This window comes from Oncorhynchus masou, chromosome 14 (assembly GCF_036934945.1).
Source record: "Oncorhynchus masou masou isolate Uvic2021 chromosome 14, UVic_Omas_1.1, whole genome shotgun sequence".
Taxonomy (NCBI): Eukaryota; Metazoa; Chordata; class Actinopteri; order Salmoniformes; family Salmonidae; genus Oncorhynchus; species Oncorhynchus masou.
The window spans coordinates 18,447,614-18,475,109 of NC_088225.1; the positions used below are offsets into that span (position 1 = coordinate 18,447,614).

At 43.7% G+C, this 27,496-nt stretch overlaps 4 protein-coding genes across 13 annotated transcripts in view; 2 read left to right on the plus strand and 2 right to left on the minus strand.

The window, feature by feature from the left end:
• Window positions 1–239: 239 nt before the first annotated feature.
• On the minus strand, window positions 240–2,200 carry LOC135554457 (E3 ubiquitin-protein ligase RNF113A-like). Its single transcript, XM_064986777.1, has 9 exons — window positions 2,097–2,200; window positions 1,718–1,795; window positions 1,536–1,631; window positions 1,293–1,400; window positions 1,027–1,136; window positions 827–933; window positions 624–713; window positions 432–522; window positions 240–344 (listed from the first exon to the last, which is right to left on the minus strand). The coding sequence occupies exons 4-9, from the start codon at window positions 1,377–1,379 to the stop codon at window positions 326–328; spliced, it is 504 nt and encodes a 167-aa protein (XP_064842849.1). The 5' UTR covers window positions 1,380–1,400; window positions 1,536–1,631; window positions 1,718–1,795; window positions 2,097–2,200; the 3' UTR covers window positions 240–325.
• Window positions 2,201–2,601: 401 nt separating this feature from the next.
• The window catches only part of rundc3aa (RUN domain containing 3Aa), a 49,983-nt gene continuing 25,088 nt past the window's right edge, over window positions 2,602–27,496 (plus strand). The window contains exons 1-11 of one of the 6 annotated variants that reach the window (XM_064986779.1): window positions 2,603–2,834; window positions 11,608–11,735; window positions 13,617–13,750; window positions 13,887–13,972; window positions 14,076–14,165; window positions 14,255–14,335; window positions 14,456–14,621; window positions 18,782–18,939; window positions 19,078–19,197; window positions 19,635–19,726; window positions 20,033–21,655. In XM_064986779.1, coding sequence (XP_064842851.1) covers window positions 2,728–2,834; window positions 11,608–11,735; window positions 13,617–13,750; window positions 13,887–13,972; window positions 14,076–14,165; window positions 14,255–14,335; window positions 14,456–14,621; window positions 18,782–18,939; window positions 19,078–19,197; window positions 19,635–19,726; window positions 20,033–20,175 — 1,305 coding nt within the window. In that variant the 5' untranslated portion in view covers window positions 2,603–2,727 and the 3' untranslated portion in view covers window positions 20,176–21,655. Of the gene's footprint in view, window positions 2,835–11,134; window positions 11,421–11,607; window positions 11,736–13,616; window positions 13,751–13,886; window positions 13,973–14,075; window positions 14,166–14,254; window positions 14,336–14,455; window positions 14,622–18,781; window positions 18,940–19,077; window positions 19,198–19,634; window positions 19,727–20,032; window positions 21,656–27,496 lie in introns of those variants that run through there. The other 5 variants (XM_064986781.1, XM_064986783.1, XM_064986784.1 and 2 more) reach the window with 5 other exon arrangements.
• On the minus strand, window positions 4,448–10,692 carry zwi (zwilling). Of its 5 annotated transcripts, XM_064986788.1 has the most exons (3): window positions 8,449–10,692; window positions 6,938–7,763; window positions 4,448–6,889 (listed from the first exon to the last, which is right to left on the minus strand). In XM_064986788.1, exon 1 carries the CDS (start codon window positions 8,892–8,894, stop codon window positions 8,646–8,648), a length of 249 nt encoding a protein of 82 aa, XP_064842860.1. In that variant the 5' UTR covers window positions 8,895–10,692; the 3' UTR covers window positions 4,448–6,889; window positions 6,938–7,763; window positions 8,449–8,645. The 5 variants fall into 5 exon arrangements, with proteins under 5 accessions (XP_064842860.1, XP_064842857.1, XP_064842861.1 ...); XM_064986785.1 differs by lacking the exon at window positions 6,938–7,763 and having other exon boundaries at window positions 4,448–6,526; window positions 10,253–10,692; XM_064986789.1 differs by lacking the exon at window positions 6,938–7,763 and having other exon boundaries at window positions 4,448–6,526.
• On the plus strand, window positions 23,281–26,622 carry LOC135554828 (glycoprotein-N-acetylgalactosamine 3-beta-galactosyltransferase 1-like). Its single transcript, XM_064987277.1, has 4 exons — window positions 23,281–23,449; window positions 23,564–23,852; window positions 25,961–26,375; window positions 26,482–26,622. Exons 1-4 carry the CDS (start codon window positions 23,281–23,283, stop codon window positions 26,620–26,622), a joined length of 1,014 nt encoding a protein of 337 aa, XP_064843349.1.

A 27,496-nucleotide genomic window follows, 5' to 3' on the forward strand; every position in this document is an offset into this window, starting at 1 on the left:
CCACTCATTTTAAGGTCACCACAAACGACTTCAATGATTGCGGTCTCAGAGTGAAGTATGTAGCGGACGATAGAGCAGGAATTCAGCTAGAGTCAGGCAACAAGCTCCATGGTCAAACTACTGTAGCTTTAGTTTTGTTTTCTTAGCTCAAAGTGGATGCTTTGGGGGACCATCCAAAGACCTAATGTACATTCCATACCACTATGCTGACCATGGTAATTGAGATGCATTATCCTCACCTTTAGCTGGGTTGAAGACGCCGTTGGTCTGGACGTTACACACATAGCAGCGCTGGGACTTGCGGTAGTGCTGAAGAGCACAGGTCTCAGAAGTAGTGCTGAAACCTGCGGGAGACGACATGAGTGGTTTGATTAGCTGGAAGTTTCTCTACACACAATTAATGGTGAAGGAGTTAAGGAGCATTGTCTTACTTGGTGATGACGGGGTTCTTAAAGGACTCTCGGCAGATGAAGCATTTCAAGGGCATGTCCTCCTCGTCACTGCTCACCTCGTAGTTCTCATCTACATACAGACCACACATTACTGACCAGCTGTATCACAACTCTAATCTGATTCCTCTTAAATCTACACAGCCCTGTGTTTCTCCCCTGTTGTGAACTCACCGTTGGCCCCATAGCGCCCCTCATCCAGCTCCCTCTCAATCTGCCAGCCATGTTTGTCGTCTGAGCGGTCATGGAGGAACTTGCAGCTGTCTAAGCGGGGAAAAGAAACACACAAAGGAGACTTTCAGAGACTTCCACAGATGATTAATTCAAGTTGGGAAAGGAGGACATTGGAGGCAACCTTCCAACAAAGTCCCACTCACCTCCAAAGCCACAGAAGCCACTCTCTTTGTAGTCCTTACAGATGTCTGGCTGGTAGTCCCACATCACTGTGGCCCTCAGGTGCTCTGGGGACCGGATTGGGCCCTTCCTGACAAGAGAGAAAATAGTGATGATGCAAAAACAATTAAAACTTAACCCAAGACATTTCAACTTTACTCTGTCACATAACATGCATCCACACCTGACCATGCCAGATGATGCATTTCCCATGGTGGAGTCTTTGGGCTTGATGTGCTTTTTGTAGTTGTTCATTCCTCTGTAGATCTTATCATCCTCTATACCGGTCAGCTCCTGGTGAGGGAGAGGATTGAAACCTTTATTAAGCATTTGCGGACCAACGCTGTCCCAATTTACAACAAAACTGGGGGAAGAATGCAAATGATACAATACTAAGATGTAGATACAAGAAGGAAACAAAGTTCCTCCAACAAAAGACAGAGGTCTTGCCTCCTGGATCTTCTGACTCCTCTCAAAGATGGCCTGAGCATCATTGTCCTTTGCTGTGTCCAGCTCATAGATTGCAGTTGCTCCCATGTCATCTGGCCCCTCCGGTTTCTATACACAGCAAAGGGAGGAGGACGAGATTGATAGCTTTATACGGGGCTCAGCAATAAAGGGGCAGGGAGGATATAAATTCAAAACATTGTTAATAGATTAATGGGTAGAGAGGTCTTTTTCAAAATAACTCACCACTGACTGTGTTGACTTGTAAGCGACAGTGACTTTCTTTTTTTCTTTCTCCTCGTCACTTTCAGCAGATGACACCTCTCTCTACTTTTTTTTTGTCTGGGGAGAAGAGAAGAATGATGTCACACTATAAAAAATGTTTAGTATAAAGACTGATTCGTTTGTAGTCAGTCATGCGACGTTACCCTTTGAATCATAGGGTTTGCTGAACCCGTCTTTTTCTTTTCTGACGACGGCATTCTTGTCTTCGTCACTGTTGCCATCTGACAATGGAGGCAATGAGGCAAGCATCAGCATGTGAGTGGGACATTTCCGTGTTTACAGTACTCGGCCACTTGCAATCATTTCCATGGCTTGGGTGTTTTATAGTTGGCAGTAGTTTTGTTTTTACTTAGCCCAATCTTAACGCCTTACTAAATACACTTCAAATGCTAGCCAACTAGGTCAGTTCGCCACTAAGCTCGATCGAAGACTATTACCAATAGCCATTGTTTTCATGCACAATGCAGTCTTTTGGTTAGCTTTTGAAACAACACTGAGCTGGACTCAAACACTGTAGCTCACCTGTGTCACTGGCTTTTCTCTTCCGAGTGTTGCATCTTTTGGTAGATTTTTTAAATAGAAAAGTACAGGTTGCCTTGGGTTCCCCTGACTCCGCCATCTTTCATTCTGTTTACAAAAAAATGGTGACGTAGGATTTTAGCGCGACCTCTAGCGTGGAGTAGTCACAATCAACCAATCACCTTGTGGCCAATTATCTACAGCACAACATATATAATTAAGTAGACGACATTTGCATTTATTTCATGCCAATTTCTAATTGTTTTATTACATATTATCTGTAGATATGTTGTGGCGCAACTAAATAATATCCTATATAGTCATTCATCATTTTCTATAGTATTATAAAACCAAAGCACATTATGATAAAATGTAGGATTATTAAATGATGGGATATTTTATGTAGGCTAAATCAACATATGTGCATTGGGTATCTTGGATGCAGAGGGTATTTTAATTACACTCTCTGTCTATTCACCCTGCACAACTCCATCGTTGTGCGTCAACGTTGAGCCCACTAATTAAGCATCAGCTTCTCGCGGAGAACTGAGAACACCGTAATATATGGCTTAGGCCTGCGGAGGGAGGGGTCTTGGTGGTGCTGGGTTACCGGAAGGCTCCGTACCGCCGCTGAATGGAATCCGGCTGTGTCCGAAAAGCAATGGCTATGGGTTTGACATCGAAAAAGGCATCTTCTCGGAGCGTCGGCGTGGAGCGAAAAAATCTCATCACCGTATGCAGGTAACACAAGGGAGCAGATGTTTCGTGTGATTGGCAGGTCATGTTAACCACACATATTAGTTAATGCATGCATGGAAATAAATGTGTAATGGCTTAGGCTACAATGTATTAAGCGTTGTTCCAAATTATATATTCTCATAAGAAAACGAAAAGAAAAACAAAAGGCAACATATTCCACAGCTATGGGCACTGTGGTAGCCTATACATTAGGCTACTTGGGGAAATGTAAATGGATAAACGTTTTATGTTTTTAAAAATCTTGGTAAATAACGGCGAGAAGAGAATCTGATCGCCTAACAAATAAACAGCCACATATGCGGTTTCACCTTGGTGGACATCCTACAGCTGTCTATGCCGTCTATGTCGGCCTATTTGAAAGGAAAGAGGATTAAATGGGGTGTGAGAGGCCTATGTTTGAGAGGGCATTGGTCCACCAGAATTCCCCAGGTCGGTGATGTGCAATGACGACAACCTTCAAGGAACGAGGACATTATTTACCGCTTATAGAAATGCTGTTCCAAGATAATGACATCACAGTGAAATCGGATGTTTATTATGGTCATTGAATGCTACTGTGCTGTACTCATTATGTACTAATAACACCCGGAGGTATTTCACGTGTCCGGTGGCCTGAGAGAGCTCTCAGTACCTAACCATAAAAAAGTATAGGCCAACAACAGTTTTGGCAGCTCATCTATACCAGATAACTGATACACACAGCTGATACTGCTGATAATATAATTGCATAGCAGTCATACCAGTGTCTGGTTGTCATGGGAATGCTATTTGATAACTTCTCCTTCACCAAGTTATGTTTTACCCAATGTAGGCTAATGTATCATCAGTGCTCCATCCTAGAATATTCATATTTGTAAAGGCATAATTAATGTGAATACTTCATCATCATAAACATTTGTTATGTAAATTAATATAATACTATATTCAATTTTATATATATATATTCACAATTATTTTAAGAGTGCATATGTGTTTTTGCAAAATACCCAATGTGTCTTATCTCTGTGTCCTTTTGCATCTATACCGTAAGCTTCCTCTTCACTGTGTGTCCTCATGTCCGTCTGAGTCATCATGGTTTATATCCCTGTCTTCATATAAGGAGCTCCAGTAGGAACAGCAACTGGATTGTTGCCTCAGAAACGTGTGGGTCTGTGGCCTGCAGCTTGTATGTTAGCAATGTGAATATATTATCTGTGGGCACCCTCATGATTAGACGTGAACCTATCAGACGAGGCTTGTGTGTGTGCTGTCACTCTGTGCGGCCAGGAAGACCCATTGTCTTGCTGTCAGGGACACAACATTTTATCTCCTGAGGGAGGCATTGTTCTACGGGGACCAACGGGAGTGACATCACTCAAGCTCCTGGTGCTCTCACTAAATTATTTCTAGACAAAAAATTAGCAGAAAATGAGTTACGCATTCAATGTGGAGTGTTGGTAGGCTTATATGGTTCATTGTTACTAATCATGGATATCTTGCCATCTTTCCAATCCGATGACATTGACATTGGCCACATCCTCATGATATGACATGTTGAGTTTAGTGTTTGTTTGCTGCTTTGATAGAAGAATAGAGACAAATGAAAACTCCAGGAACACGATCAAGCACTTTTTTTTATTACAGCACCTCTCTGTCAAGGGTTCTGTCTGCATTTAGTGGAACATAGTGTAATAGAACACATAGAACAGACATGGATCATGACCATAAATAAAGAATGTTTTCAAAGACACAGACTTCAGACTCCAAGAAGGATTAGCAAGAACAAAGAGACATTTGTTGCAGTTCGGTCATTTTTCAGACACTGACCGTGCCAAGGACATTTAATCCAAGACATTTAAAGAGACAGGCACAGGACACAAAACAAAACAAAAAATGGCCACAACAGTTTTTCATCAGTAATGCTAATCATACAGTTGTCTCCACTGGGAAAGACATGAATTACTTTTCAATGAGAGCTATGAATTAAGTTTATTGCAAAGGTAGTACATGTATTCCCCAGGCTTAGAATATCTGAAAGCATCTGTGTCGATGTCAAGTCTACCTTTTGTATTGTGCAGTCTAAGATGGGCTGTAAGTCATAGAGGCCTCTTTTCCTGCCAGACAGACGTGTATAATACTTCCATGTGTCAGCCAATGACAGCCCTTGTCCCAGGTGGTGTTCAAGTTGACAAAGGTTGTGAATGTTTGTGACCTCAGAACCTCTGGCTGTGCATAGAGTCAGGCTGATGTTGTGTGTGTGTGTGTGTGTGTGTGTGTCTCATTGTGTAGGCAGGGCTACCAGCAGGGCAGAGCAGGGCAGCCTTGGGGCAAAGAATAGAGGGTGGATCTGTGCTCCAGACTAATGCCAAGAGTAATGGAGGGAGTCATGAAAAAGGTTTGACTGATATGGACACAGTTATCTTCAGATTATTAGCCATCCCTCCCAATGAAGCCCAAATTAGTGTTCAGTTAGCACACCAGCCCAAGCATGATCCTTCTTCTAACACTAGTGCACGTGTATATATTTTCAATTTGAATATAAAACATTTCCTCCACTATCACAACATACACATTTACCAGACATCGGCACACATAGATTAACATGTTTGGATTTCCTATTTTTCATTTTTTTTGGAAGTAAATCCTTGTTTTGAGGCCTATTTGTGTATGATAATAGAACATTCAGAGTTGTTCTTGATTACTGAATTTGAATCTGTTGACCCTTGGTGAAATGCTGGACCTAGTACTTCATCCCCATGCCAATTTGTCATCAGGGATCATAATGGATTTTGTCAAAGTGGCATCACACTCCCATTCAAAGCTCTTCCTCCAAGTCATTAACATTGTTGTTTTAGTGCTATATTGATATAGTAGGGTTCAGTAATACTAGTAGGCTTACTCTGTGATGGCACATCTCATGGGTTGGCCCTGTTTTCGACACCAAAGCCAAGATATAGTGACTTCTAAAATGGAGTGATCTGATGTGTCAAAGTGACCTCCCCATTACATCATGTTTCATCAACTGAACTTATTTTGATGACAGAGATTTCCATGCACAGCAATAGACAGTACAGTGACGCAAATCTGGAAATACTCTCAACATCACAGGAAACTACTGTTGTTTCCCTGGGTCAAAGGTCTTAGGTCAATAGTTAAGTCAGCAGAGGTCATAGATATACAGTATGGTCCAGCTGGTAGTCTCCAAGTGGAAAAGTCTCATGTATTCATGTACTATTTTGATGTGTGTTTGAAAATGACTGAAGAAATCTCAGTTGGAACTTGGCACCATGAACTTTTCAAGTCCTGAGAAAAAAATAACTTTAGAAGGAGATACCGCTCATGCCTTAAGCTGGATTTCATTTATAAATATTTACCATGGCCAGAATAATAATAAAATGTCAAGAATAAAAGAAAAGTCTTACATAACAGTATAGCTGTTGCTATGGGCTACATATGTTTTTAAAACATGGCGGGACCAGAGTGTCATCTGTACTTGGTTCATCTGAGAGAAACGGACTGTACCAATAGCTGCTATTTTACCTTATTGAAAAGAGGCCAAACCAGGAGAAACAGCTATCACTAGGGAATCTTGTTACAGGCCAGTTGATATATTACTTTGTTGCATATTCTGGCCTAAGAGCTCTCATGACGAGGTCCATGACTGGATGAACACTGTTGGTGCCAACACGTTGAACCTAAGAAAACAACATAAATAAGATAGTTAAAGATTTGGAAGTCCTACCCTGTTGCACCCGTGCTCCCTGTAAATAAAAGTGGATGAGATGAGAAGGAAGAGCAAGTCATCTTTTGAGTGTTGAAGCCTTCAATTGTTTTGGGTGTGTCTGGGGAGAATGGGCCATTCCTGTCTCTTGCAATATCCTGAGGAGGACATATAAAGTGGGACCAGCTGCACAATGATTGTAAAGTACTTTGAAACTTGAATGTGGGTTCTGTGAGGGACTGCACAGTATGGTTCTTCACTCTGAGTGTGTCCTTTCTTGTGTTAAACAATGGTAAAGCACCACAAATGGTCCCACTCTTCACCTCTCTCTCTCAGCCTCTCTCTCTCTCTCAGCCTCTCTCTCTACCTCTCTCTCTCTCTCAGCCTCAGGGTTCCACTGCTCTACATTTTTCCTCATAAAAAGCGTTCTCATCCACTCAGAAGTTGCTGTCCCATTGTTCATTGTGCACATTAAAGCAGCACTTGGAGCCTGCCATCCTAGAATAACACAGTTTCATTGTAATATTGGTGTTCTTTTCAGCCTGATTATCCTCTTGTTTTCACATATTTCTAGCATATTATTGCACAAATGACCTCTGCCTTACTAAACATAAGCAAGGTTCATTGGCATTGCAATGTGAACGTTACCAGCAGGACCAAACACTGAACATTCCAGTATATATCACTTGAACCTTTCCCCACCTACCTCTTCTCCTATTACCATATCTACTGTCTGTGACATACTATACCCTTCATATCACATCCCCTCATCATGTTCATTATTATGAATTATGCCTTCAGTTCTTCCCAGCCCAGCACCTCTATTCTTCTACTCCTCCAAATGCACATACACTGGCCATGAGACACCCTGCCTGGTTCCTCATTCCCTTCACAATCAATTCACTGAGATGTGAGGCACACCCTTCCAGCTGTCGATATTGCCTGATGTGACACATTATTTTGGTCATAACGTTTGTAATCTCTCCGTCAGAGTAAAAAAGTCAACTAATTCTATCTCCTCCCATGATATTGCATGGCGCATAGACACAGGGCTTGCATCTCCTCCCTTGGCTGAGTTCATCTCCCCTATGGGAGGGATCCTCCAGGTGCACGCACACCCAGTAGAGAATCTGAAACACACCATCAGACAGACAGTGTTCACTTCACATGGCCGTGGCCAGGGAGGAATCCTCCAATGTCAGCTGATCCTGCTGGTTAGGCCAAGACCGGGGAGAGGGAGGAGAGGGGAGGGGGGCGATGAGGGAGAGAGATTATTTTGGACAAATTAGAGAACCCTGATCCTAAATTGTATTGTAAATGAAGCACAACTGAACATAAGTACAGTAGGAAAGGTAGCAAATAGAACAAGAGGACGTTTGAAGAGAACTGAGAGTGGGTTTGGCTGAGATCCAAGAGGAGTGAGAGGGGGCACAAAAGATGTTTGTTTTAAGGCCGGGCAGTTGTTTTTCAGAGACAAATCGTACCAAGTGTATCTTGCTGTGGCACTCAATCCATTAGCATTTAAGTCATACCAGTTATTACTGCTCTAACTCCCCTTCATATCGAGAGACATTATCAATTTCTAATCATTCAACCACAGTATTAGATTCTGATGTTGTAATCACATAAACTGATTTTACTGATAATCAGAGATGACTATCTTGCTAACTACGGATTTCCTTGACATATCAGGACTGCAGAAATACCTAAAGTGCCTAATTGTCATAGAATATTGCAACAATGTAGCAGGCCAAATGTTCTCAAAGTTTTGTTCTAGGCAACTGAATAGGGTGTCCAACAATAACATGTACAACAGACATTGACTCTGCACAACACATAACTCACCTGGTATCATGGGTAGAGTAGAACACATCTAATAATTCTAAAACCACTGACCTGTTTCCTTGATAAAATCCTGTTTGATCAAAACAGTAAAATGGTCCAAAGCAAAATAATCCAGTGTTTTAGAAGTCAGTTTAGCCTGTGTAGATGTTGCGGTGATGTCCTTATGTCCCCTGTGATGTTGTGTATGTTGTCTTTACGTTTTGTTGAGTTAGCCACCAGTCCCTCCACCCAATGAAGTCCCCTTTCATCTACAGGGTCTTGCGTTTGGCGAAAAAGGCTTTTCGAAACGAGGTGGTGGTGGTGCCCCTGCTGAAGGAGGCATTGCCCATAGTGAGCTTGGTCTTGGCGCTGGCGATGGTGGAGGCGCCCAGAGAAGTGGTCTTCTTGCCCCTGGTGATAGATGAGTTGCCCACAGTGAGCTTGGTCTTGCCCCTCTTGATAGTTGTGTTTCCCAGGGAGAGGGCCGTCTTCCCCTCGGTGATGCTGGTGTTGCCCATTGAGAATAAGGTTGAATTCCTGACCCTGCTGAGGTGGTGGATTTTGGGGTTCACTCGGCGCGACACATTGCACGCTCATGCAGCACACCCCGCTCAGTAAAGCTTGGTTGTGATAGTAACAGTAACGAGAGTCCAGAGTAGACCAGAATGCTAAGCGTGGATAGTGCTACCCCCGTGTCACATAATGCCTTTGTTGAGCTTATAGACGTGGGCTCTGGAAGGCCACATACCACCCATGTGTCCCTGTGATTGGACAGAGGCAGCCGTAGGTGGCTGTAGCCTATCTGAGGGCTTGGTACAGTGGAACGATTGTCCCATCACCACCACGACGCGGCTAAAGGAGACATTGTTGCCCAGAGGACAATATGTGGTGACATCACTTGATCCTGCGGCATTGTTGCCTATATCCCCTGATTGTAACTCCTTAGTTCTGTGTGAAGCTGTATAGAACATGTGCATCATGAAACATATCATGTGAGACATTATTATATAGGCAAGGATGTTGACGTAAGTTCATGTTTTCCGTCAATGACCGATGACCGCTCTTCTCAAATGTGCAATGTGGCTTCAGTCTCCAATATGGGTGTGGCTCTTAGGAGTTTTCCAAGTGTCTGTGTCCATAAAATGGTCTATTACATCTAGAGATGATCAGATAATCTTCTATTCCATTTGTCTATGGTCCTTGTCCTTTAGTATGAATATAATTCATTATTCCACTTCAGGACAGTACATATCATTTGTTTCCTACTACTTGTATGTTATATAATATGTCAAATTTGTAAACAAACAAAATCAAGCCAAGCAGTGTTGAAGCAGTTATTTTATAAGCATCAGGTTACATCAATCAATCAGTTATGACAGACACATTTCCTAGTTTAAGACCGTCCTTTATAAACTGAACATAGCATAGTTATTGTAATGTGTTCAACCTTGAAACAGACCAATTTAATCAGCATGCAATTGTTGTTTTATAACAAATGGACATTTAAGCTGTATTTTTGCTTCAGAGAATTACCGTTGAGGTTCTCTGTTGAACAGCACACTGATGATGACACATGCTCTGTCCAGTGTCTCCACATACACCACACACAGCTGTGTCCTCCTGCCTCCCTCCCTGCCAACACACCACCAACCTCATCTCCTCCGTCACACATCTGAATATCTGATTTCAAGCCTGTTAGATCCGTAACACATCCGAACAACACTCATCATGTGGGATTCATTTTGAAAGACATGCTAAAATGTTTTTCTTAGAAAACATGAATGCTTCATTGACACTCGAGCTGCAGAATGCTGCACATTGATCAGACACATGGAATAATTGATTACAAATGGACATGATTTAAGCTACTACTGACCTGCTGAAACTGAGCAGATTAAAGTCCCTCTGTTTTGAGTGAAACCGTATAGAATAATCACAGGTGGAAATCCCAGTAGATGTTCCGTGTAGTTTGTCTGCCTCTAGTGAGGCTGGCTTTGACCACAGACACAGACTTCTCTCCATGGGTGAAGGTGAGAGTGGTCAGAGAGCTGGTGGTCTGGTCTCGTGTCACGGAGGTCTTTCCCATGGTCACGGTGATCTTTCCCAGGGTAGCGGTGGTTCTGCTCCACGAGACAGAGGACTTGCCCCAGGAGATGGCGTACTTAGTCTTCAGAATCAAGATCCTGCCCTTAGTGAAGCTCGTCTTGCTGGACAGGAAGGTGACTTTCCACTCCTCCTCTTCAGTCAAGTCTTTTTTTGACGTCCTGGTTGCTTTGAGAGTCTTGGACCTGGCGTCTGAGCTCCTGTCCATTTATTCTAGGTGGTCCTGCGCTTTGGCATCAGAGCCTTCCGGAAGGAGGTGGTGGTGGTTCCCCTGGTGAAACTAGCTCCGCCAAGAGCTACTGTGGTCTTCTCCCTACTGATGGTGGAGTCCCCCATGGAGGTGGTGGTCACTCCTCTGGAGACGGAGGTGTTGCCCATCGCGACCGTGGTCTTGCCCCTGGCTATGGAAGTTTTGCCCACTGCCAGGGCAGTCTTCCCCTCGGTGATGCTAGTGTTTCCCATGGAACAAGAGGCAGTCAGCCCTAGTCTGTGCCTGGACTCTCTCTTAGCTTACACTCAGCAGGCACAGCATAGCCTCTTGCGCTTAGCTCTCAGTGGGATGTGCAGTGAAATCTTGAGGTCATCAACCAAACTAAATCAGTGGCTACAGCTGTCCCAAATAGATCAGACCACCGTGTATAGAGAGGGTGGGGGGGTCGTATTTGGTCATCCTCTGATGCCGGCTGGTTCCTTACAGGGATCAGACCGAGGGACGGACAGGACCTGGAAGCCCATACTGAACAAAGGCTGCCACGCCGACAACCGTGTCATCTGCCATTGGTTGGGACAAGGGGGTTAATTGTGTTGTTGTCACGGACACTTTGCGGAGCATCTGAAGGGGGACATTGTGTTGCACACAAGACAATTGGGGGTGACCTCAGATGCATTCGATGGCATTGCTCCCAAAGAACTAATCTCAGCTATTGTTTAGCACAAGTCAAGTACAGTAGTACATTTGTCTCTGCCTGTCTGCTTCTACTGTTGTTTTTTACATGATTTCTTTACTTTCAACATACTGTACCTCTTTGCTACTTGCATTTTATTGCATATATAATAGTTTCGCAAATACATACGTAGTTATCTTGTTGGTTTCTCATTCCTCTGTCTCTCTCTTCTCCTCTCTTTTAGATTCTCGGTGAAGACACTCCTGGAAAAGTACACAGCCGAGCCCATCGATGACTCATCTGAGGAGTTTGTCAACTTCGCTGCAATCTTGGAACACATCCTCAGCCACCGCTTCAAAGGTAACATGGCAGGTACAGGACATGGAAGTGTTCATCAGTCTCTCGGTCTTCTAATTCCGGATACGGAAGCCTCAATGGTTACCCTAGTTTCAAATGTTACTATTTACATATTTACATAATATGTATAATGTCACACATACAGTGGGGCAAAAAAATTTAGTCAGCCAGCAATTGTGCAAGTTCTCCCACTTAAAAATATGAGAGAGGACTGTCATTTTCATCATATGTACACTTCAACTATGACAGACAAAATGAGAAGAAAAAAAATCCAGAAAATCACATTGTAGGATTTGTAATTAATTAATTTGCAAATTATGGTGGAAAATAAGTATTTGGTCACCTACAAACAAGCAAGATTTCTGGCTCTCACAGACCTGTAACTTCTTCTTTAAGAGGCTCCTCTGTCCTCCACTCGTTACCTGTATTAATGGCACCTGTTTGAACTTGTTATCAGTATAAAAAACACCTGTCCACAACCTCAAACAGTCACACACCAAACTCCACTATGGCCAAGACCAAAGAGCTGTCAAAGGACACCAGAAACAACATTGTAGACCTGCAACAGACTGGGAAGACTGAATCTGCAATAGGTAAGCAGCTTGGTTTGAAGAAATCAACTGTGGGAGAAATTATTAGGAATGGAAGACATACAAGACCACTGATAATCTCCCTCGATCTGGGGCTCCACGCAAGATCTCACCCCGTGGGGTCAAAATGATCACAAGAACGGTGAGCAAAAATCCCAGAACCACACGGGGGACCTAGGGAATGAGAGCTGGGACCAAAGTAACAAAGCCTACCATCAGTAACACACTACGCCGCCAGGGACTCAAATCCTGCAGTGCCAGACGTGTCCCCCTGCTTAAGCCAGTACATGTCCAGGCCCGTCTGAAGTTTGCTAGAGAGCATTTGGATGATCCAGAAGAAGATTGGGAGAATGTCATATGGTCAGATGAAACCAAAATATAACTTTTTGGTAACTCAACTTGTCGTGTTTGAAAGAGAAAGAATGCGGAGTTGCACCATACCTACTGTGAAGCATGGGGGTGGAAACATCATGCTTTGGGGCTGTTTTTCTGCAAAGGGACCAGGACGACTGATCCGTGTAAAGGAAAGAATGAATGGGGCTATGTATCGTGAGATTTTGAGTGAAAACCTCCTTCCATCAGCAAGGGCATTGAAGATGAAACGTGGCTGGGTCTTTCAGCATGACAATGATCCCAAACACACCGCCCGGGCAACAAAGGAGTGTCTTTGTAAGAAGCATTTCAAGGTCCTGGAGTGGCCTAGCCAGTCTCCAGATCTCAACCCCATAGAAAATCTTTGGAGGGAGTTGAAAGTCCGTGTTGCCCAGCAACAGCCCCAAAACATCACTGCTCTAGAGGAGATCTGCATGGAGGAATGGGCCAAAATACCAGCAACAGTGTGTGAAAACCTTGTGAAGACTTACAGAAAATGTTTGACCTCTGTCATTGCCAACAAAGGGTATATAACAAAGTATTGAGATAAACTTTTGTTATTGACCAAATACTTATTTTCCACCATAATTTGCAAATACATTAATTTAAAAATCCTACAATATGATTTTCTGGGGTTTTTTCTCTCTCATTTTGTCTGTCATAGTTGAAGTGTACCTATGATGAAAATTACAGGCCTCATCTTTTTAAGTGGGAGAACTTGCACAATTGGTGGCTAACTAAATACTTTTTTGCCCCACTGTATAATAGGCAAATGTAATGATTTTTACATGAGCTCATGGCATGCCCATCTGTTTTGACTGAGTTAAAGTGCTGGATGCAAAGCCAATCTGCTGTGTTGCGTTGAGCGACAGGGACACTGTGTGGGCTGTTGTAGGAGATGGGAGTCATTGTCAGTGTTTTATCTGTGGACCAGGTCCAGGAAGCTGGTTCATCTCAGATGGCCAGCGAAGTTTCTGGGACTACATCCGGCTGGCATGCAGCAAGGTGCAGAACAACTGCATTGCCAGCATCGAAAACATTGAGAACATCAGCACCTCACGAGCCAAGGCAAGGACTGGGATCGTGTGTGTGTGTGTGTGTCACTCGATCAAAAAATCCCTTAGCTGGCACTCACGCCCTCGTTCCCACTGACTGCCTCTTTCGTTCTCTTTTTCTCTTTCTCTCCTTCCATTGTTTCCTGCAGGGTCGGGCATGGATCCGTGTGGCGCTGATGGAGAAGCGTCTGTCTGAGTATGTGGCCACAGCCCTGAGGGACACACGGACAACCAGGTCAGATATACCACAAAATAGTATCCCATCTAGCCTATTAACTGCCAAGCTACGTTAGAAACAACATGCAAAACATAACTAATCATAAGGCTTTGCACTGCAGGAGGTTCTATGATGACGGAGCCATCGTACTGAGAGAGGAGGCCACTGTTCTGACAGGCATGCTCATTGGCCTCAGTGCCATAGACTTCAGGTGAGGCAGCATTACTCAGGCCTGCAGAATCATAGCATTATTATTTGTTACATTGTTATCTTAAAGTTCACAATTCTTTCTCTGTCCAGTTTTTGCTTGAAGGGGGAGGCGCTGGATGGTAAGTCCCCTGCTGTGATTGACTTCACACCTTACCTGAAGTTCACTCAGAGGTGAGACAACAACATGCCCACTTCGTGAATATATGTCATACTAGTCAGTAGCTTAGTCATACCCATAGATATGACTATAAGCGGTGTGTAACTCCCCTGCTATATGTCCCCTGCTTACAGCTATGACTACCTGAGTGATGAGGATGACCGGTGCAGTGTGGACAGCAGTGCCAGTGATGAAAGTGTCCCAGAACACCCTTACATCCCCCTGGTCACCGACGAGGAGAGCTGGAGGAACAAGTGTCGCAAGATGGAGCAGAGGTTTAAGATTGTGTATGCACAGAAGGTGACCTTTTTTTTACCTCCTGATAACCTTACATCCCTAAAGACATGAATCTCTTCCAGCTTTTCAGGTCTCCAGAGATGTTCCATCGGGTTCAAGTCCAGGCTCTGGCTGGGCCACTCAAGGACATTTCAAGACTTGTCCCCAAAGCCACTCCTGCGTTGTCTTGGCTGTGTGCTTAGGGTTGTTGTCCTGTTGGAAGGTGAACCTTCACCCCAGTCTGAGGTCCTGAGTGCTCTGTAGCAGGTTTTCATCAAGGATATCTCTGTACTTTGCTCTGTTCATCTTTCCCTCAATCCTGAGCAGTCTCCCTGTTTTTGCCTTTGAAAAACATCCCCACAGCAGGATGCTTCCAACACCATGCTTCACCGTAGGGTTTGTGCCAGGTTTCCTCCAGATGTTATGCTTGGCATTCAGACCTAAATAGTTCAATCTTGGTTTCATCAGACCAGATAATCTTGTTTCTCATGGTCTGAGAGTCTTTAGGTGACTTTTTGGCAAATTCCAAGTGGACATTCATGTGCCTTTTACTGAGGAGTGGCTTCCATCTGGCCACTCAGCCATAAAGGCCTGATTGGTAAAATGCTGCAGAGATGGTTGTCCTTCTGGAAGAGTCTTGGTGGTTCTAAACTTCTTAAATTTAAGAATGATGGAAGCCACTGTGTTTTGGGGGGCCTTTAATGCTGCAGACATGTTTTGGTACACTTTCCCAGATCTGTGCCTCGACACAATCCTGTCTCGGAGCTCTACGGACAATTCCTTCGACCTCATGGCTTGGTTTTTGCTCTGCACCATCAAATCAAATCAAATCAAATTTTATTTGTCACATACACATGGTTAGCAGATGTTAATGCGAGTGTAGCGAAATGCTTGTGCTTCTAGTTCCGACAATGCAGTAATAACCAACAAGTAATCTAACGAACAATTCCTAAACTACTGTCTTATACACAGTGTAAGGGGATAAAGAATATGTACATAAGGATATATGAATGAGTGATGGTACAGAGCAGCATAGGCAAGATACAGTAGATGGTATCGAGTACAGTATATACATATGAGATGAGTATGTAAACAAAGTGGCATAGTTAAAGTGGCTAGTGATACATGTATTACATAAGGATGCACTCGATGATATAGAGTACAGTATATACGTATGCATATGAGATGAATAATGTAGGGTAAGTAACATTATATAAGGTAGCATTGTTTAAAGTGGCTAGTGATATATTTACATCATTTCCCATCAATTCCCATTATTAAAGTGGCTGGAGTTGAGTCAGTGTCAGTGTGTTGGCAGCAGCCACTCAATGTTAGTGGTGGCTGTTTAACAGTCTGATGGCCTTGAGATAGAAGCTGTTTTTCAGTCTCGGTCCCAGCTTTGATGCACCTGTACTGACCTCGCCTTCTGGATGATAGCGGGGTGAACAGGCAGTGGCTCGGGTGGTTGATGTCCTTGATGATCTTTATGGCCTTCCTGTAACATCGGGTGGTGTAGGTGTCCTGGAGGGCAGGTAGTTTGCCCCCGGTGATGCGTTGTGCAGACCTCACTACCCTCTGGAGAGCCTTACGGTTGAGGGCGGAGCAGTTGCCGTACCAGGCGGTGATACAGCCCGCCAGGATGCTCTCGATTGTGCATCTGTAGAAGTTTGTGAGTACTTTTGGTGACCGAATTTCTTCAGCCTCCTGAGGTTGAAGAGGCGCTGCTGCGCCTTCTTCACAATGCTGTCTGTGTGAGTGGACCAATTCAGTTTGTCTGTGATGTGTATGCCGAGGAACTTAAAACTTGCTACCCTCTCCACTACTGTTCCATCGATGTGGATAGGGGGTGTTCCCTCTGCTGTTTCCTGAAGTCCACAATCATCTCCTTAGTTTTGTTGACGTTGAGTGTGAGGTTATTTTCCTGACACCACACTCCGAGGGCCCTCACCTCCTCCCTGTAGGCCGTCTCGTCGTTGTTGGTAATCAAGCCTACCACTGTTGTGTCGTCCGCAAACTTGATGATTGAGTTGGAGGCGTGCGTGGCCACGCAGTCGTGGGTGAACAGGGAGTACAGGAGAGGGCTCAGAACGCACCCTTGTGGGGCCCCAGTGTTGAGGATCAGCGGGGAGGAAATGTTGTTACCTACCCTCACCACCTGGGGGCGGCCCGTCAGGAAGTCCAGTACCCAGTTGCACAGGGCGGGGTCGAGACCCAGGGTCTCGAGCTTGATGACGAGCTTGGAGGGTACTATGGTGTTGAATGTCGAGCTGTAGTCGATGAACAGCATTCTCACATAGGTATTCCTCTTGTCCAGATGGGTTAGGGCAGTGTGCAGTGTGGTTGAGATTGCATCGTCTGTGGACCTATTTGGACGCAAAGCAAATTGGAGTGGGTCTAGGGTGCCAGGTAGGGTGGAGGTGATATGGTCCTTGACTAGTCTCTCAAAGCACTTCATGATGACGGAAGTGAGTGCTACGGGGCGGTAGTCGTTTAGCTCAGTTACCTTAGCTTTCTTGGGAACAGGAACAATGGTGGCCCTCTTGAAGCATGTGGGAACAGCAGACTGGTATAGGGATTGATTGAATATGTCCGTAAACACACCAGCCAGCTGGTCTGCGCATGCTCTGAGGGCGCAGCTGGGGATGCCGTCTGGGCCTGCAGCCTTGCGAGGGTTAACACGTTTAAATGTTTTACTCACCTCGGCTGCAGTGAAGGAGAGACCGCATGTTTCCGTTGCAGGCCGTGTCAGTGGCACTGTATTGTCCTCAAAGCGGGCAAAAAAGTTATTTAGTCTGCCTGGGAGCAAGACATCCTGGTCCGTGACTGGGCTAGATTTCTTCCTGTAGTCCGTGATTGACTGTAGACCCTGCCACATGCCTCTTGTGTCTGAGCCGTTGAATTGAGATTCTACTTTGTCTCTGTACTGACGCTTAGCTTGTTTGATAGCCTTACGGAGGGAATAGCTGCACTGTTTGTATTCAGTCATGTTACCAGACACCTTGCCCTGATTGAAAGCAGTGGTTCGCGCTTTCAGTTTCACGCGAATGCTGCCATCAATCCACGGTTTCTGGTTAGGGAATGTTTTAATCGTTGCTATGGGAACGACATCTTCAACGCACGTTCTAATGAACTCGCACACCGAATCAGCGTATTCGTCAATGTTGTTATCTGACGCAATACGAAACATGTCCCAGTCCACGTGATGGAAGCAGTCTTGGAGTGTGGAGTCAGCTTGGTCGGACCAGCGTTAGAAGTTAGAGTAACAGTGATCCAAGGTTTTTCCGCCCCTGGTTGCGCAATCGATATGCTGATAAAATTTAGAGAGTCTTGTTTTCAGATTAGCCTTGTTAAAATCCCCAGCAACAATGAATGCAGCCTCCGGATAAATGGTTTCCAGTTTGCAAAGAGTTAAATAAAGTTCGTTCAGAGCCATCTGTGTCTGCTTGGGGGGGGATATATATGGCTGTGATTATATTCGAAGAGAATTCTCTTGGTAGATAATGCGGTCTACATTTGATTGTGAGGAATTCTAAATCAGGTGAACAGAAGGATTTGAGTTTCTGTATGTTTCTTTCATCGCACCATGCCTCGTTAGCCATAAGGCATACACCCCCACCCCTCTTACCAGAAAGGTGTTTGTTTCTGTCGGCGCGATGTGTGGAGAAACCCGTTGGCTGCACCGCTTCGGATAGAGTCTCTCCAGTGAGCCATGTTTCCGTGAAGCACAGAACGTTACAGTCTCTGATGTCCCTCTGTGGGGCCTTACGTAGACAGGTGTGAGCCTTTCCAAATCATGTCCAATCAATTGAATTTAAGACGGGTGGAAACCAATCAAGTTGTAGAAACATCTCAAGGATGATCAATGGTAACAGAATGCATCTGAGCTCAATTTCGAGTTTCATAGTAAAAGGTCTGAATATTTATTGCCTAAATTTTCTAAAATGTGTCATTATGGTTTATTGTGTGTAGATTGATGAGGAATTTATTTGATTTGAACCATTTTAGAATAAGGCTGTAATGTAACAAAATGTGGAAAAAGTCAAGGGGTCTGAATACTTTCCAAAGGCACTGTATATAGTGTAATAATTATGTACTTTTGGGGTATGCAGAACAGTCTATCTGTGTGCACTCCAGTCCCATCTTCTAACTGTGTGTCTGCGTCTGGGTCTGTGTCTGTGATGCAGGGCTACCTGGAGGAGCTGGTGCGTCTGCGGGAGTCTCAGCTGAAGAACGTGGAGACGGAGAACAAGAAGCTGAGTGCCAGGCTGGAGGAGCTCAGAGTCCAGAGCCTGCAGGAGAAGAAGGAGCTGGAGTCCATCGTACTGGAGCTGCAGGCACAACTGTGAGAGCAGTATACAAATGCACACACACTAGTATACATTGACGGGGACACATAAAACATCATAAACAGACACACACAAATGCAGTACATCACTTATCAGATGATGTTAAGAGTTAATCACAAGCGTGTTCCTTCCAGCACTGCCCTCATCCCCTGTGATTCCTCCCACCTGACTAAGGATCTGTCCATCCCTCTGGTCAACCAGTGGCCCTCCATACGAGGCTACAACAACCAGGGGGACGTCAAGCTCTTCCGCAGGTATATCTACTGAATGAGTGTGTATATGTGCATGTGTGTGATTTTGTGATACTGTACATTTAAAGCTGCAATATTTAACTTTTTGTGCGACCCAAACAAATTGACATAGAAATGGGTGATATAGACATGTCATTCTCATTGAAAGGAAGTATAAGAAGTGTATGTTCTATGTGTGGTATTTCTATGCTTAAGTTCTTAAGTTTAATTTTTGCATCTTTTACTTTCGGTTTTGTATAGCATCTTCAAACAGCGGGTTTTGGTTATGAAAAATATATGGTTTAGATGGTACAATGATTCTCTACACTATACTATACTTGTTTTGTCACATAAACTAAAATTAGGCAAACTATTATAATTTTAGCAAACAGGAAATTTTGAAGCGATTTCTACACAGATATTATTGTAACAGTATTTCATGATGTCACTCATCCCTTCAGGAGAAGCTTCCACAGTTTGGAGCAGCTTTCAGCTGACGTCAGTCTGAACTCTGATTCCCAGAAGACCGATGGGCAACAGAACGGAGATATAGGTTGGTGCTCAACAGATAAATGTACATTATACAAACACATTTGTAGACGCACAGCAATGCATACTGATGCTGCAGAAATATGTGAACCGAGTCACCCACTGTCATACATGCATCAACACAAACCACACAGAAACAGAAACCCACTTAGAAGAATGCATCCACATGTCCTCACAAGCGCACACATACAAAGGCATGTTTGAACAGTGTCTATGGTGTATTTTCTGTGGGTGTTTAAGTTATGCTGATAGCCAACGTGTGCTTTAGGATCAGAGTTTTAATGTGTTTTGTCTATTCTCTCCTCTGTAGGAAAAGACTACACCCCTTCTATGCTGGGTCTCTGTGGCTCTCTGGCCTCTCTCCCCAGCTGCAAGTCCATGTCCAGCCTCAAGTCCAGTGAGTGTCTGGTCAACATCAGCATGGAACCCAGCCCTGCACTCTCCCCCAGCTAGGGGGCGCCATGCCAACAGAGCTCTGTCTACCCAGCGCAAAGCCAACAACCAACCAACCCCAACCGCCTGCCTCAACCTGGAGACACTCAATAGATCATGAACATCTACCTACCTACTGTCACTATTAACACAGTTACCAACAAAACCCTTTTTCAACCAAACCCTTCTCCAACCAGCTCCACTCAACCCACTGCTTCATGTCTGCAAAGATTAGAGGGGGAAAAGCTCTTCAATATTTCTGGATTTTTGTGTGGATTGAATTAAAGTTCTAATGAAACTAAAAGGATCCTAGTTTGTCTGTGCTCCTCCTCACCCACACCCTCTCTCATATCCTCACACTGTCCATCCTGCTCTTTCACTGTTGTCTGTGCTCCTCCTCACCCACACCCTCTCTCATATCCTCACACTGTCCATCCTGCTCTTTCACTGTTGTCTGTGCTCCTCCTCACCCACACCCTCTCTCATATCCTCACACTGTCCATCCTGTTCTTTCACTGTTGTCTGTGCTCCTCCTCACCCACACCCTCTCTCATATCCTCACACTGTCCATCCTGCTCTTTCACTGTTGTCTGTGCTCCTCCTCACCCACACCCTCTCTCATATCCTCACACTGTCCATCCTGCTCTTTCACTGTTGTCTGTGCTCCTCCTCACCCACACCCTCTCTCATATCCTCACACTGTCCATCCTGTTCTTTCACTGTTGTCTGTGCTCCTCCTCACCCACACCCTCTCTCATATCCTCACACTGTCCATCCTGTTCTTTCACTGTTGTGTGTGTGAATTCCTATGTCAAAATATTGGCCTGTATTTAATGCCTTTTAGACACATCTAACTAGCGTAATTCAAAGCTACAAAACTATCCAAAAGCATATTTATTTATCTATTTAAATTCTCCTCTCCTCTAGATCTCCTTATCCAACTCTTCTCTGCACCTGACACATCTGGTCATTGTACTGTCTGTGTGTCAGTCTGTCCCAGCCCTGCCTCAGCCTATACGATCCTCTTGCCTGCCTGTCATAATGACAGACAAACTGGAATGACGCACTTGCGATTAAGTCAGAACACTTGGATGAGAAGGATGAACTGAATTCTAACAAAAACATCAGCTATTCTTAGGTGTTTGAGTGGCTGCAGGTTGAGTGTTGCTAACATAGTGGCTAGATGTGTATTTGATGCATGTGGCTGAATGATATTGGCATTGTTCCTCCATTGTACTGGGTTTTGGATGGCCTGAATCTCCAAATTATTGACCTGCTTGAGTAATCAGACATTACTGTTTCCGTATTTGTTCATGTGTGCAGCAATTGGTTACGTCTGTCTATCAACAGTTTTGTTGTCACGTTGCTTTTTATATTTTGTTGATGAATCTGATTTTATAAATCAAGTGTGCTGTAATTTTTACACATGCATATTTGGTTATTTTTGTTCAATGACCTATGCTATTAGTTGCAATAAACTGCCTTATTTTTGTTATGTCAATCCCTTTTCAGTGAGTAGTTTTTTCTCTGCAAGGGGTGTAAATGTTATTAAAGTATGTTTACCCTGAAATACTCCACTGGTTTCAACAGTTTACATCTGTAATACTCATGTTGGTTTTCTACTAACAAACGGATTCCATTTAAGCAGCCCTTGATTAGTTGAGACAAGTATGTTAGTAAGCTATTGGGCCAAGAAAAAAGTAATTGATTTCAGTATATTGTGCTGCAAACCTGCAGGATATGATTAAATGCACAGAAGTAGAATGGACAAATCATTGTCTTGAATGTGGATACCTTTCTATTCAATATATTTCTATGCATTTAATCCTGTACGAAAGGTGAAATCCAGATGGATAATTTTTGATAAACTGGGCCCAGGATTGTGTCCAAGGTGCTCTATGGCACCATCTAGTGGTCCATTTACTGTGTCCCCAATCAATCAATTGGTGGGCAGTGCGTCTGCAAGGGTGGTGTCCAATTAACCTTCACATCAGGTCATTGTTCTGTTTCTGGAAGGCAGAGGGTTGGTATGTTTGACAGAACTTTGTAAAAACCAAATGTAAGATTTAGGATTGATTTGTAGGTCTATGCATGTTGGTAATGGGACATTTAGATTACTGAAGTTCACATTTAGTTTAGAGTGATTAACACTATGCTTAGCATAATTATATTTTCCCTTTCTGTAACACACATGACGTCCAGTGTTTGTGACACTCAAGGTGTGGGTTGATGGTCAATAGACTTATGTTATGGATTGTTATCATATCTGTTGATAGTGGATGATGCCAGACGATGTACAAGGACACACTTATTATTCACTGTGGTATTATATTTACTGTGACTCTGTAGCAGCTGACCATGTCACTGGCTTCTGTTTTGACAAACTACAAGCTTCTTGGGCTGGTGTTTCCATAGTTGAATAAATCAGACTTTTATACCAATTTTTGGTATACAGTCTGAAGCAAAGCAGTGCAGAATTGTGGTAATGTTCCTTACAAGCCAGAATGTTTAATAAAATTACATTTGAACTTACTCTATTGGTTGTCTGTGCAGTTGGTCCTTCAGCTGTTTGAAATTTGAGAGAAAATATCCATCGGAAAGTGTTGTCTAGCCGACTTTTAGCGCACCGGTACTGAAGTAGACATTTCTAGCACTTGGCACAAAACCATGTAAACACCTTGTATTATGTGTGCATGTACTTCCATCTCGTGTGTTCAGTCATGAGCAAACACATCTTGATTGCCACACACAGAGCCATGTTTTGAAGTCTGTTTAATACTTTCCTGTGGATATTTTGTCATATTCTGACTAGCTGAACGACCAACACCCAGGACAATCATCAGAGTACGTTCCAATAATTGTATTCAACATTCTTGACAGACGAGGGACGTTAAGTTTTGCCTACACAATTGAAGGCCCACGTTTGTGACAAGAACATTTGGTGCTGTCTGATTAGTATATAAGGGCCAGTCTCCAAGATGTCAGTTAGACATGTTCTGTGCTGGATATGTCTCCTTGTTGCAACTTCTTATAAACCAGATTGGTTTTTGATTGACTTAGTCTGCGAATGCTCTTTTTTTGTAAACCGAGACATTACTTTTACAATATGATTTTTGTCTTGTGCAGATGGTTATGTCTAAGTCCACTTCAAAGCCTTCCAGGCTCTTGGATTTTATGTTCTGCGCTGGCTTTGTGTTGGGGTTCTGTCTCTGTTTCATGGCCATTGCTTACTACAAAGCATATCAGATCTCTCAGGAGACAGTGCCCTTGTCCTCACGGACCAGCAGCCTCTTGGGTGAGCTCCCTTCAGGTAAATTGGAGCTACAGTATTTTTTTTACACCTCTCTGAATAACTCCAATACACTCAGCCACATGATCATCTCTCTCTCTTTCTGTCTCTCTCACTCAGTACACTACTCTGCTGTTGCCACTAATGCCTCAGTCCTCTCGCCATTGCCTCCCTCCCCCACCCCTTCTTCGGGTCGACTGCTCTGCTGGGTGTTGACCTCACCCCAGACTCTGTGGACCAGAGCTAAACACATAGTGAACACCTGGGGGCCTCGCTGTGACACACTGCTCTTCATGAGCTCTAAGCCGGATCTCCTGTTCCCTGGGACCGTGCTGGCTCTGGCAACAGAAGAGGGACGGGCCAACCTGTACAATAAGACCATGGCCGCTTTCAACTTACTGCATGACTGGTAATGCTCCCACATCACCAGTATGTTCTCCGAATCTCTCTCACATTGATGGAGGACATGATTCTGGTGGTCTAGAATCCATGTGGTATAGGAGATCTACAGTGCATTTGGAAAGTACTCAGACCCCTTCAATTTTTCCACATTTTGTTCTGTTACAGATGTATTCTAAAATCTATAAAATTAAATATACACACAATATCCTATAATGACAAAGTGAAAACAGGTTTTTAGAAATGTTTGCAAATACCTTAAACTGAAACACCTTATTTACATAAGTATTCAGACCCTTTGCTATGAGACTTGAAATTGAGCTCAGGTGCATTCTGTTCCCATTGATTATCCTTGAGATGTTTCTTCAACTTGATTGGAGTCCACCTGTGGTAAATTCAATTGATTGGACATGATTTGGAAAGGCACACACCTGTCTATATAAGGTCCCACAGTTGACAGTGCATGTCAGAGCAAAACCAAGCTATGAGCTTGTAGGAATTGTCCGTAGAGCTCTGAGATAGGATTGTGTCGAAGCACACATCTGGGAAAGGGTCACAACATTTCTGCAGCATTGAAGTTCCCCAAGAACACAGTGGCTTCCATCTTTCTTAAATTGAAGAAGTTTGTAACCACCAAGACTCTCACTAGAGCTAGCCGCCTGGCCAAACTGAGCAATCGGGGGGTGACCAAGAACCCGATGGTCACTCTGACAGAGCTCCAGAGTTCCTCTGTGGAGATGGTTGTCCTTCTCGAAGATTCTCCCATCTCTGCAGCACTCCAACAATCAGTTATTTATGGTAGTGGCCAGACGGAAGCCACTCCTCAGTAAAAGACACATGACAGCCCGCTTGAAGTTTGCCAAAAGACACCTAAAGGACTCTCGGACCATGAGAAATAAGATTCCCTGGTCTGATGAAATCAAGATTGAACTCTTTGGCCTGAATGCCAAGCATCATATCTGATGGAAGCATCATGTTGTGGGGATTTTTTTCAGTGACAGGGACAGGGAAACTAGGCAGTATCGAGGGAAAGGAAAGATGAACGGAGCAAAGTACAGAGATATCCTTGATGAAAACCTGCTCCAGGGCGCTCAGGACCTCAGACTGGGGCGAAGGTTCACCTTCCAACAGGACAAAGACCCTGAGCACACAGCTAAGGCAATGCAGGAGTGGCTTCGGGACAAGTCTCAATGTTCTTAAGTGGCCTCGCCAGATCCCGGGCTTTAACCTGATCGAACATGAATATAGCTGTGCAGCGAAGCTCCTCATCCAACCTGACAGAACTTGAGAGGATCTGCAGAGAATAATGTGAGATACTCCCCAAATGCAGGTGTGCCAAGCTTGTAGCATCATACCCAATACGACTCGAGGCTGTAATTGCTGCCAAAGGTGCTTCAACAAAGGGTCTGAATACTTATGCAAATGTAATATTACAGTTTATATTTTGGACATTTGCAAGAATGTATAAAAAACTGTTTTTATTTTGTGATGGAGTATTGTGTGTAGATTGATTTAGAAAAAAAATAATTTGATCAATTTTAGAATAAGACTGTAATGTAAGAAAAAGTGAAGGGGTCTGAATACTTACCAAATGTTTGTAGTGCAATGTGGATGGATGGGCTGATGATAGACTGTCAGTCAGGTGACCTATGTAAAGATGCTCTTTTTTTGGTCACTCATCTACACACAAGGTCCCATAAATTTGCAAACAATTCTAAAAACATTATCTCGTTTACATGAGTATTCACACACCGGAGTCAATACGTGTTAGAATCATATTTGGCAGTGATTACAGCTGTGAATGTTTCTGAGTAAGTCTCTAAGAACTTTGTACACCTGGATGGTACAATATTTATACATTATTATTTTTAAAGATCTTTAAGTTTTGTTGATCATTGCTAGACAGCCATTATGAAGTCTTGTCATAGATTTCTAAAACATAATTCCACTTCGACTTTATGGGGTTATGGGGTTAATCCGTTTTAAATTCAGGCTGTAACACAACAAAATGTAAGAAAGGTCAAGGGGTGAGGAATGTGTTATGAAAGCACTATTTGTATGTGCTGGTGAAGGAGACAAACTCTGTCTTTGACCCCTCCTCTTTCCCTCCATTTCCAGTTACCTAGACAAGGCTGACTGGTTCCTCAAAGCTGATGATGACACCTATGTAATTGTGGAAAACTTGCGTCTGCTCCTGTCTCGGTTCAGCCCAGACAAGCCTGTGTATCTGGGCAGACGTTTTCGCCGCTTTGTCCATCAAGGCTACATGAGTGGTGGTGCTGGCTATGTACTGAGCCGCGAGTCTGTGAGACGCTACGTCAGGGCCCTGCACCATGGAACCTGCACCCAGTCCACCTCTGCAGAGGACCTACTACTGGGCTTCTGCCTCCAGAAGATGGGAGTCCCAGCAGGGGACTCTAGAGACCACCAACACAGGGAAACCTTCCACCCCCTGTGGCTGGGTAAACTTCTCTGTACCGAAGACATACTGCCCAAATGGTTCCACCAGTACAACTATTACCCTTCCAAAGTGGTAAGTAGGTCTTCACTCTCAGTAGAACACATATCAAATGACCTCCCTTCAGTGCCATTGAGCTTCCTGCTCATCTGTTTTTTTCCTTTCTTTCTCCCTCTGTCAGGGTCCAGACTGTTGCTCCAATTCATCTGTATCCTTCCATTACGTTCAGCCAGTCAGAATGTACATGCTCGATTACTTCCTGTACCATCTCAGTCCAGTGGGGGGCCACAGCCCAAAGCTGGGTGAGACCAGAGAGGAATAAGCAGAGACCCCTGTCTATGGATTTGACAGTGACATCCCTGATAATAAATAATAATATACATGCTCACACCGTAATTAATGATGTCATTCTCTTGTAGAGTTGTCTTGCAAACATTAAAACCAATGTTGTTACTAAAGTCTTTGAATAGGTCCATGCTAGTTCAAACCAATTCATCATGATCTCGTCTGGATATTTGCCTCGTTACAGTATGTATTCATAAATTGAGTCTGTCATTAGTCATAGAGATCCTATTAAATACTATTCTAATTCCTAATTATATGGTTAAAATGCTGTCTTCCAGTGACATACTATGTTAGCTGAGGTTCCATATTGGCGGTTGCGATTTAATAAAACAATAATAATTGAACCTCAACCTGGGTAGTTTGAACTGTATAAGAGGCCCCTTGGAGCAGATCACTGAAGCGTTACTGGCCATTTGATTTGTTTTCTTCTCCAACGCAGGTCTGTTGCGTCATATTGTTTCAGAATATATGATAAGAGCTCTGATTTTCAATGTCTTACTTCAGCAGCATCAGCTAACATTAATTTGGTAGATCTATGGGCAAGCTGCAAGATCTGAACAGAACTCAACATTCTGGCTTGTATATTGGCCTTTTTAACACTAAAGTTGATCCAATATTGTCAATGTCTTGTGTAAAGTGTTGGTCCCATGTTTCATTAGCTGAAATAAAAGAACCCAGCCATTTTCCATATGCACAAAAAAGCTTCTCTCTCAAATGTTGTGCACAAATGTGTTTACGTCCCTGTTCGTGAATTTATCCTTTTCCAAGATATGCCACACCTGTCAGGTGGATGATTGTCAAGAAGCTTATTAAACAACATGATCATTATACAGGTGCACCTTGTGCTGGTG